This window comes from Eleginops maclovinus, chromosome 10 (assembly GCF_036324505.1).
Source record: "Eleginops maclovinus isolate JMC-PN-2008 ecotype Puerto Natales chromosome 10, JC_Emac_rtc_rv5, whole genome shotgun sequence".
Taxonomy (NCBI): domain Eukaryota; kingdom Metazoa; phylum Chordata; class Actinopteri; order Perciformes; family Eleginopidae; genus Eleginops; species Eleginops maclovinus.
This window is the reverse complement of record NC_086358.1, coordinates 17346191-17357543: the sequence shown is the minus strand read 5'-3', so window position 1 is coordinate 17357543 and position 11353 is coordinate 17346191. Positions and strand designations below refer to the sequence as shown.

The 11353-nt window shown below is 40.5% G+C and overlaps 1 protein-coding gene across 7 annotated transcripts in view; it reads left to right on the top strand.

Moving 5' to 3' along the window:
• The first annotated feature begins 89 nt into the window (after window positions 1-89).
• Window positions 90-11353, top strand: part of spag9b (sperm associated antigen 9b) — a 41479-nt gene continuing 30215 nt past the window's right edge. For 5 of the 7 annotated variants that reach the window (XM_063892772.1, XM_063892770.1, XM_063892774.1 and 2 more), the window contains exons 1-2: window positions 96-942; window positions 11103-11223. In XM_063892772.1, coding sequence (XP_063748842.1) covers window positions 643-942; window positions 11103-11223 — 421 coding nt within the window. In that variant the 5' untranslated portion in view covers window positions 96-642. Of the gene's footprint in view, window positions 943-11102; window positions 11224-11353 lie in introns of all 7 variants that reach the window. The other 2 variants (XM_063892769.1, XM_063892768.1) reach the window with 2 other exon arrangements.

Below are 11353 nucleotides of genomic sequence, written 5' to 3'. Positions count from 1 at the left end.
GTTTGTTCTCCGCCCCTTAAACGTCACACAATAGCAACTATAAATGAACAGGACAGATGAAATTATTCTTTCAGTTTCAACAATATCAATTTATGATCTGGTAGTGTTCATTTATGACTTGCACTAATTTGCTACATTGTATTACTGTAGTTGTTCAACACTTTTACAACATTGGAGTGCTTATGCTGTCTTGGTATGCACTTTTGGCTTTTGCAGAATTGCACACCCAGATCACTGTTTATCTGGTAAAAACTTAGAAATTACAACCTGACATTGTATTTGCAATAGTCATATTTATTACTTTCATATTTCGCTTAAATTCGTCCATCTCAATTTTTCCGACAGCACGTGAAGGCAGCAGCAGGAGCTCATCTGTTGGACAGGGAAACTAATCAGGAGCCAAGTGAATACTTTTCAGTGCTGCTAGCTCCCAGCCTAGCAAGCTATTAAAGTCAGCCGTCCAGACGAATAAGGAGTACAGACTTTGTTTATAAAGTACAGTGTCTCTTCTGTACAGTACACAACACTCAACTATGTTTTAGAAACACCGTTTTGTTGCGCTAAAGTAGCAAGACGGACAGCCTCTGGCCAGCTTTCGGCTAGCTCATTAACGTTAGCTGGGAAAGAAGTGGAGGCAAGAAAATGGAGCTAGACGACGTAGTCCTGTATCAGGACGACTCGGGGAACTCCACCATGATGTCCGAGCGGGTCTCAGGTCTGGCCAGTTCGATATACCGAGAGTTCGAACGGCTTATCGAGAGATACGGGGAGGACGTAGTGAAAGAGCTGATGCCGCTGGTGGTCGCCGTGCTGGAGAACTTGGACTCTGTGTTCGCTGTCAACCAGGAGCACGAAGTGGAGCTGGAGCTGTTGAAGGAGGACAACGAGCAACTTGTCACCCAGTATGAGCGAGAGAAGGCGCTGAGAAAACACACAGAGGAGGTGGGTTTCACCACCACACTGCCAGACTACTTTATAACCAGGATTACAGATTAAAGGCTCGTATTAGGGTACAAAAAGATTAGAAACCCAATTCATAAATCTGTCAATTATCTGTTGCGGTGCTTATCAACTATATATCACATCCCATAAGTCACGAATTACTACTCTTAATGACACTCATTCTTAATTTGACAGAACTACACTTCCTCAAGTGGTTGCTGACACTAACTGGGGCATTTAACGTAGGGAAATTCAGGGAATTTGCTGAATAATTACAGCTTGATGGTTTGAATGCATTTCCCGAACGGCGGGTCCATTCAGTGTCATAAAGAGATTATAAAGACCGCCATGTATGTGATAGAGATCTTACAATTTGGAGCGCAAAGCTGCCATGTGAAGCACACACTGTACTTTAGCTGCACCTCCATGCCACTATGGATCCCCTATGTGGATACCGTGTCACCATTGGGATTGCAGTCAATGCCCGCCAGATTGAAAGCCTCCACATTCATTTTCAGTCAAGCCTCAGATATATGTAAACCAATTAGTGATTTGCTTATGATGGTTGCAATGAACCCCAATTTAATTCAAGCTTTTGCCAGGCTCTTCATTACTCCACCACTGCAGTGCAGTCTAATTTTGGACAGTGACACATTCATATGGGGCTGCAGTAGCACACTGGGTCTGATTTGGAACATTTGTGTTAACATCAAAGTCAATGGTGTTTTTAGTTCTACTGGAAGAAGAAGGCATGCTTTATAAATCCCTTAGGGAAGATTCATTTCTCACTCTGTTGTTAATCTACAGTTCAAATACATGCATGCAGAACTAGAACGGTGACACACTAGGCCTGAAATACACACATGCACAAACAGATGCATTGATAGAGAGTTGTCAGAGCAAAGTGGTTGCATACTGAGCTACTGCTAGCCCCTACTGACCTTCACACTGCGCTGCATCAAAGTTTTGGTCATGCTGTATAAAAACAGCTACTCTTCCACAGTGGGCATCCAGAGTAAATGTTGATGCACAGATGTTAAGCTTGTGTTAAATCCTTGGTAGCGACAGGAACACGTAACTCTCAGCTTTGCTGCTGTACTCACATCTTTGCACTTTTCCGTCCTGCTGTCACTACCTATTGTTAGGTATGAGTGGGTACCATTAATGATGAGTTATCTTCTCAAATACAGGTCCAAGTTAGCGCTCAAGTTACAGGGTGCCTCCAGTCAGTGTGATTTAGGATGATACAGGTGATGAGGAATTGGTTGCAACACAGTATAGGATACCAAGGGCGGTTAAAGCAATAGAGCAGAAAAGTCCCAAACCATAATGTCTAAACCTGTGTCTTTTGAAATCATGTTATCCAAAGCTATAAGTAAAAAATCCATACAATTATAACGAAGGACAAAAACCCTTTTTGACCCGGTGATCTTTATTTTGTATTCTGTAAAAGCATTTATTCTAAACTGAAACTGTAACTATTAAATAGAATAGATAGAATTAATTTATTGATCCCAATTTGGGAATCTTTTTCGTTGCAGCATAAAAACAAGGCAGTGTAATGACAATAAAATCAAATGAAATAGCATTTAAAAAGAAAGTAAAAAATATACATTTGGGACAAAAAATGTACTGAAAATATAAACAAAAACAAAATATAAAGCAGGATATGACGTATGAATTATATGGTGTGGCCAATAAATGACCATGCGATGATGGGACATGTATACTATCATGCATTATTCCAATGATGACAATCAAAGTGGATAATTCATCGACTATTAATACCGAGCCCCTTTACTTGACTTCATAATGTTCAATCATCATTAACTAGTGCCGCCTCTGCCCTCCGATAAAGTATTTGGCAGTATGCACCTCAAAGTTGGTTTTATGGTCGGCCAATAAGCAGAGTTAGTGAAGAACAAGCTCGGCTCTCAAGAGAGTCACAAGAGCTTTGCCTGAAAAAGGCTCTGCACTGTGCTTTGTTTTGATTTTATTTGCAATAGTTATGTCACTTAGATTTGGTGAGGCCAGAGCTATAGAATATTGAATCATACATTTTCATCTACACTTCTTACCCTCGGGTTTATCAGTAATGGCCATGAGAAGCAGGTGATGATCGGTATCGTCTGAACAAAAAGCCGTGTCATGCATCCCTTTCATGTTTTCAAAGTTATAATATGAAGGAGTCAGTGGAATGTCTTAATCACAAACAGCTCCAAATACTTTGGTTATAGATTTAGTTAAGGTTAGAATCAGGAAGGTCACTAAGAAACTGTTTGATGTTTCGACATATTATGTCATGCAGTCAAAGATTGAATAAGTGGTTTATAAATAAGAGACTTCTTTACAGGCTTCATGAGAAAACAAACAGCTTAAAATATATTACATTTTTACCAGAAAATAACAACCGATATTAAAATGAAACCTATTCTGCTCTTTTTCAGGTTCATATCTGTGTTGTGTGCCTCTACTGTAATGTCTCCATGCTTTAATGTTCAGAAAGCTCTTTATGTTTCTCATACTGTCTGTGCTGCAGCACCTCTTTTCACCCTCTGTCTGAAACCAGAGCCCAGTCTGCTCTGATTAGTTAGCTGGCCGGCTCTGTTGTGATTGGTCAGCCGCTTAGAGATGTCCTGCCCCTTAACAAATTACGTACAACATGTTAGAGCGCTAGCCAATAGAAGCAAAAGGTGTTATGTAGTGATGTCACACTGTTACTGACATTTCAGACACAAGGGCGAGTGTGTGGGAGAGAAACTCCCTCTGGAGGTAACTTTGGGATTTTAGTCATTGCAGAACATTTACATGCCCAAAACCTCTCTACCTGAAAGGGGTAATCCAAAAAGAATAATAGGGCCCCTTAAAAACTTGACTTTAACTTGTGATTGTCCTGTTATCCAATCAAAACACGTTTTAGATAGATCACCAAGAGCTGTTTACCAAATCATTTCATTTATGTATGCCATTACTTAACGATGAAGGACACAGTGTTCTTCCGTCTCATCCTTCCACATGTTTGGAAATGATACACACTCAGACTTCATTTAAGCATATTTATTAATCCTAAACTACTGCAGGGTTTTCACGTTACCTATTTTATTCATTTACCAGATCCTATGCATTTAATCCAAGCTAAATTATGAATTACCAGCAAAATAACACAAAAAGTAATGAATTTCTTAAGTGTTGTTTTTGCCACTCCTTAACATTTCCTGAGTCGTTGACATTTCGACTTTACAGCTAAATGTTGAATGACAAGCGCAACAGGTCACAGAGCGGTGTGTTGATAATTGATGTCATGTCGTAGCATGTTGCTAAGGCTTTCAAATGGACCGGTGCACATGAGATGTTCCATTGGTATGTTATGGGGCTTACATTGCTCTTGCTTCCTCTCTCTGCTGTGTGTTAAATACCTCGTCTCCTACACAGCTAGCTCTCCCCTCTGCCAGGCATCCTGCTACCCTGTGGGTGTGAGCTGTGATATTCTTATGCTGGGATGATGTCATAGGTCACGGCTGTACACCCCCTCTAAAGCAGAGATCAGCTTCTGAACAATTCATATAGGAACTTAGATGAACAGTTACATTTCAGGATGAGGCGTTAAGGTGTTGGTACTGATTAAAGCTGCTTGATTATAGCAGGAATCATAATCACTGTCATTTTGGGACAATCTTGAGATCATTTTGTACATTTTTCAAGTTCAATGGATCCATCTGGTGTGCTCTGTGTGCTCTAGTAAACAATGAGATCATGAACACATTGTTTGTATAAATATGAATGGTGAGGACATGGTAAAACAGCCATAACCACAAAGCATGATAAATAGGACAGGTACCCAAGTATACAGGTTTAGATTAGGAAAATATCTGAATGAAAAATAGATAAACACTGTTAGAAGATATGACCAGGCTTTTGATGCTCGGGATAAGGGGCTTTTTGCTTTGATGATGCTTTAGCTGTTTCATTCAAGTTTTTCCTAAGCAAAATTTACAAGTAAGTTACAAACAAACGCAAACTTGTGTATGAAGGGTGATTTAAAATAAGAGAACTCAATTAAATCATAGTTTTACAGTACTTCCTTGTTCAGTGATACATTCAACAATATATGTGGGCTACACACACACTTTTATTTATGAGTGACAGTAACAATGGAACTCAAATAAAAACTGAGACTAGTAAAGACCAGAGAGCATCCTTCAAAAGTAGTAACAGGTCTCACTGTTTGCATCTGGGCAAAGTCAAAGCCAAGTAGCTTTCTAAGCTTTCCACACATTGCGCAGTTCATATCATTATATATTATTTTATTACATTTGTGCACAAACTCCACATCCCTCTCATTTCTTATCCTTCAGTCCCAAATAACTGTGACCAAGTTGATGCAAGTTGCATTTTACGCATGTAAACTGTGACACAATGGTAGAAATTCATGACACTCACACTGTTTGGAGGCTAAATGTCCCACAACACCAAAGCCACTACAGACTCAATGGAGGCACGTGAGTAGCAGGGTACAGACTCAGTTCCTAAACTGCTAATTTGGGTGACAAGTCGCTCATTAATCCCTCCAAACAAACACACCGTATGAGCCAAGTTTGGCTTTCGCTGCACCAAGCCCAGAGGAATACCTCCTCTCAGTAGCTTGTCTCAGCAGAGCAGAGGAAAAGGCAAGGCAGGAAATTCTTGGGGAAAAACAGCACTTCCCTCACTTCTTTTGTCCACTCAGGGTTGCCTGCTGACCCGCGTGAAACCACAGATTACTTGCGTATGATGTCAGAGGATTGATCATTACCATTTACATAATGGCTATTAATAAGCAGAACAAGGATTAGAATGGTGGACATGTTTTAGCCTTGTTAGCAGCGCTGCTATATGAATGCAATAATTTGACGGCTCTCTCTCCATCACTCTGGCCTATAATGAAATATCTCACCAACTCCTGGTTAGATTACAATGCAAATGTGTACATGCATTACTGGTTCCTAGAGGATTAATCGTACTGACTTTGGTTCAACATGATTACTCTTTGACGATGCAAATCATGCATTTACAAAGATAACTTTGTGCAGTTTGAGTGCATCAATCCGGTGCACTCTGAGAGCTAAATTAGGAGGGGAGCTCTATGAAAAACGTTGTAAACAATTTGGTGCTCTGGAAATCATAAAGACATTGGTTGTAAACATTTGAATGATGATGACATGACAACACTGTCAGATCCGCAAAACATGGCAATCATAATTTAATCTTACTGACTTCTCGGGCTCGTCCTTTTTTGCTTGAGATATATCCAACGCTAATAAGCAAATGTGAGCATTCTTAGACATTTAACAAAGAAATAATAATTTTGCAACATATCCCCTTACAACACTTTCAAGGTTCAAGGGCTTTTATTATCCTGTGCACAGCAGCTACAGTATAGTTAGGGCAACAACCATCTCCAACAGTGCAACGTATTCTAAAAGGATAAGACAAAATAATAATCAAATAAAACTAAATAGTAGTGCAAAAGGAAACAGAGTAGTTTAAATTAGATTAAAATAGTGAATAGAATATAAACACAATAAGCTAAATTATGCATGGAATGCTGAAAGTGATAGAATAACTGAAGTTCAGTTTTCCTACGAATGTCCAGAAAAAAAGGGTGATGGGTTTGCCCTTTGAGTCCTTGCTATGCAGACCTGTTAAGGTAACAAAACCACTTGTTACTGTTTTGGAAAATATTGCATTTATGTTAGAGTTACTTGAAATACAGAACACGTGTCAACATTGCTTTTGGACCCAGCTGTCCACCACAACCTCCTTCCTGCATGGACTTTGTGGCGCTTTATACTATGCCTTATATCCTGGCTAACAGTTACATTGGTTCCATACGAATTGATTACGTGGGGTATTTTTCGTATTACGCATTACTTTTCGTAGGTATAACTACAAACAGTGTATGCCAACAGCCTTCACTGTGAGCATGTTGTTTTACGTTAACATTTAGCTTATAGCAACACTTCTCCTAAGTCTCACTAAGCTGTCGCATGTCCGTAGAAACTTTTGTTCTAATTCAACCGCAACAGTCAGCAGGTTTATCAGCAGCTGCGTGTGTCTGGAAAATATGCCCAGCCTATGGCTATGCACATATTCTAAATCACTTGATTGCCTCCAGCTTTCATTGAAAGGCTTTTTTTCTTGCCAAAAAGGCCTGCATGGGTTGTAACCTCAATATTATTAACTTTGGAACAGTTCATTAGTGCTTCAGTTAATTCCATTTGACGGCCAAGACAACACACAGCCAAACACACCGAAAGGAGTTAATTCCACCCAATGGCAATTGAGTGCCAATACAGTGGAGCCCTGTCTGTGTGGGTGTGCACGCACTTGTGCCGGAGCCACATGTGCTGTGTGTGTGTTGTTGGCTCTCGGCGACAAAGGGAGCATTATACAAACAGCGTAGGGGGGGAGAGTGCACGTAAAAGCGCTGGAACACTCATTCTCTGGAGCGCTGTCATATGCACAAGCCCTCCTCCTCGGTCATATGATGAGCAGCAGTTCAGGAGAGGAAGATGTTGGGAGGTCTGAATTATTGATACAATAGGAGTGTCTTGTCTGCATGTGTCATCCATAGTCGGCTACTGTTAACAGTTGTAATTTGTGTAATTCTAATGAGAAGAAACCTGTTTTCTTCAAATCCAGCAGTTTAAAATGATGACAAACTAAGGCTTGTAACCGTTTAGCTGATCTTCGTGTTGTTATTGTGCAATCGCAGATTAAGGGGCACACCCCACTATGAAACCTACCGTCTGTAGTCTAGCCCAGTGCTATTAATGCTCTTAGTAGATTTACATGTGAAATGGTAGATTACTACAAATACTTCTGTACTTAAGATGCTCCCTTGTTGTTCCAGACCCAACTGGGCCCTCGGTAGGTCTCTTTCCCTCAAGCCCCACATAACCTCGTCACTCAAAAAGAGCAGAAATGTTAGAATAAAAATATTGTAGGTATTTGATAGACATCACATTCCCAGGTAATTAATTTTAAATAAAGGTCTCCACACTAAAAGAACTTTGAGAACCAAAGGCTGAGTGTTGAGAAGCAAACGGCAGAGGAAAACATATGAGCCCATCAATGACTGAATTGGGTTTTTGTTTTTTTATTATAAAAAAAATGCTAGAGCTTCAGACGGTTCACAAAAGCATCTTGAAGAAACCCCTTTGTTTAACACCTCCACTCTCAAGGAGCTGAGCGTGTGAAGAAGAGGCTGTTTGTAACGGGGAGCTCAGGTGATCCTCATCTCCTTTCAGATGATATCCATCCTTTTGCTCAGGGCCCGACTACAGGGCTCCTTATCCAAAGCGAGCACCCGCATCACAAGACTGCATGTTTACCGATGCACCGTCTTTTTCTGTCACCAGACACCTGATCAGCTGATGCATCAATAGCAGGGACAAAACCAACCTTCTGAAAAAGCAACAACAAGAGAATAATTGTTATTTTTAGATTTGTTGGTTGTAAGTGCTTTAGGAATCTTAAAGAATCACAAACCCGATAATTAGTTGAAAATGTCCTCTTCTGGTTCTTTCGTCTCAAAGTCAACGACATTTTGAACAGGATTTGGCTATATGAGACCGAAATGAGACTTTGCACCTTTAGTAGTGGCGATCTGAAGTAATGCAATCATGCCTTATTTGTTTACAGCCTAACGGTAACTTTTTATTTCTGGCAAATGCATTTACACTTCAAACATTACAAAATTGGTAATAATTTAAAATGATTATCTTGCCAGCATCATGTTTTATTTTCCCAAAGACATTATTTTCCGCGGTAATTAAAATCCAATTTTACAAATCTGATCAGCTTTTCCTTAAGAGCACAAGGACAATGATGACTTTTGCGTCGGCGTACAAAACAATGTCATCAATTCACAGTTACTTTGATCATTAGAGGGGACATATTATGATCATTTTCAGGTTTTTGTGTGTCAGAGAAGATCCCTCTGCATTAACTCTGGTCTAGTTTTTCTTAATCTTCGTCAGAGCTCATTAAAGTTTCATCCAGATGAATTTATTCACAAACAAAGTGCTAATGGCCAACCAGGACTAACAGTTTACTCTACATAAACACAATTTCAGGACAGGTTGGGATGCCTGATCGTAGGAGTAAGTGTAGAAACATTATGTAGATCCTGATGATTTATTCTACATGTGGGTGTTAATGTGATCCAGTTTCTCATGAAATGAAAACAGTCGCAGTGTTGTCCCTGATCCCCGGAGAGAAGGACTGGGGTTACTAACAGCTGCTGTGAAGATCGGAAAAACAACCTTGACACTGAAAGCAACTGTTACTAACTCGCCCAGGAAACTGTGTCTGTACACACACAAAAACACACACAAAGGCTGTTAGATTTCTGGTTTTAGAAGCTGGCGCTGCGCACCTGTTGCGCTGAGAGGTTAGAGGACATTCACAATGGAGAGAAGACCGATACTGTCGGTCCGAATGTTCCACTGCTGTCAACACTGATAGCGTGAGATGGTCCTGATCAAACACACACACACACACACACACACACACACACACACACACACACACACACACACACACACACACACACACACACACACACACACACACACACACACACACACACACACACACACACACACGGTTTAAAATCTATCAATCAAGCTTATTTAATTTTGTACACAGTAGGCAAAACAAAGAGAGTACCACTACCCTTCCCCCCCTACATAAAAGAGCAACCTTTAAAGGTCTCCTATTATGCTATATTTGAACAATATATTGTAGGGCCATATCGATACCAACATGTCTGTGAAGTGTTTTTTCTCAAAATACCAAACAGATCACCCATGTAGCATGCCTCATCCCCCTCTATTTCAGCCCTGCTCTTGAATGCTGATTCTGTGACTGTAGCTTTAAATTTGAGCTGAGCTGAAGCTGGCCACGCCCCTTTGGAGCGCATGCATCTCTGTGGAGAAGTTTCTAACAGAGAAACTCAGCTAAACGCTGCCGTGATTAAACGCCTTATTATGTTCCAAACCACATCCAGCATTATTTCTGAAACTCTTCTCAGTGTTTACCACTGGAACAGTGAAATGATATGTATTATATATACAACAACTCTTAAGTCCCTCCTGCAGACATCCTGCTGAATACACAGACACACTGAGCTGCTGCGGAGGGGATGCAGCTCGCGACTATATGGGGGATGATGGGTTGCAATGTGTCACATGGGCGGGACGTTGCCAGGAGTTCAATGTAAAGCCAGCCCACATTTCGGTTATTTCGTCATATTGACAGCAAATCTGGATCAGCTCGTTTGTATCCCCGTTTTTAGGGATGTGGGTAAGGAGGAAAAGAGAGGGGGTTGTATTTTCTGACACTTTGTGAGTCTCCTTACACACCGGGGACACATAGTTATGTATAAAAGACATCAAAAGTGCATTTTGCATAATAGGCGACCTTTAAACTGATAATTCAATAAAGACAGGACTGGTAAAAGCAAGAATAAATACAATTCAATTAAAAGCCAAATTAGAAAGGTGGGTCTTGAAGTGGCTTCTAAAATATTCTCGCCACCAACAAGTCCCCTGGAAGCTATTCTACAATCATGGGTCCTAATTAGAAAAGGATGCCTTACCTTGGGCATTTGTTTTAGCTTTAGGCATTATTAAAAGCCAATAGCAGCAGACATGAGGGTTATTGAGAGTTCATGGCTTAAAAGGAAATTGGATAAATAGCTAGGACCAAGACCATTAAAAGCTTTAAAAAATCAACAAAAACTGGTGTGATTGGGGTGAAATTGTGCTATTTCTGGTCCTCGTTAATAGTCGTCAGCTGAGTTAGATGTAGTGGCTCTATATTCTTGTTCCAAAACAACGTTCAGAATCAAATACAACCCCTAGGTTCTAAACTTTTTGACATGGTTTGAAATGAGTTTTTCAAGTTTTACACCCAGTTTCTCTCTTTGAGCCCCAACTCTTGTAATAGACGGGGATGATTAGAAGGTCCTTCAGGGCTCAGCGGACATCTGTGATATTCCTGTCACTGCCATAAACCAATCATCCCATCATTACTTAACCAGGGGTTCACAGTTCTCATTAGAATGTCAGGGCTTTGATAATAACTCCTATTGTTATTCTTTCCCTCATCTGCAGCGGTACATCGCCTTAGAAGACTCCCAGGACGGAGAGAAGAAAGATCTCCAGAGTCGGCTGGTGATGCTGGAGTCACACTCGCGTCAGCTCGAGCGAAAAACAAAAAACTATGCAGATCAGAGTAAGTTCACACACACACACACACACACACACACACACACACACACACACACACACACACACACACACACACACACACACACACACACACACACACACACACGCACACACATGTTTTACTGTACTGCTTC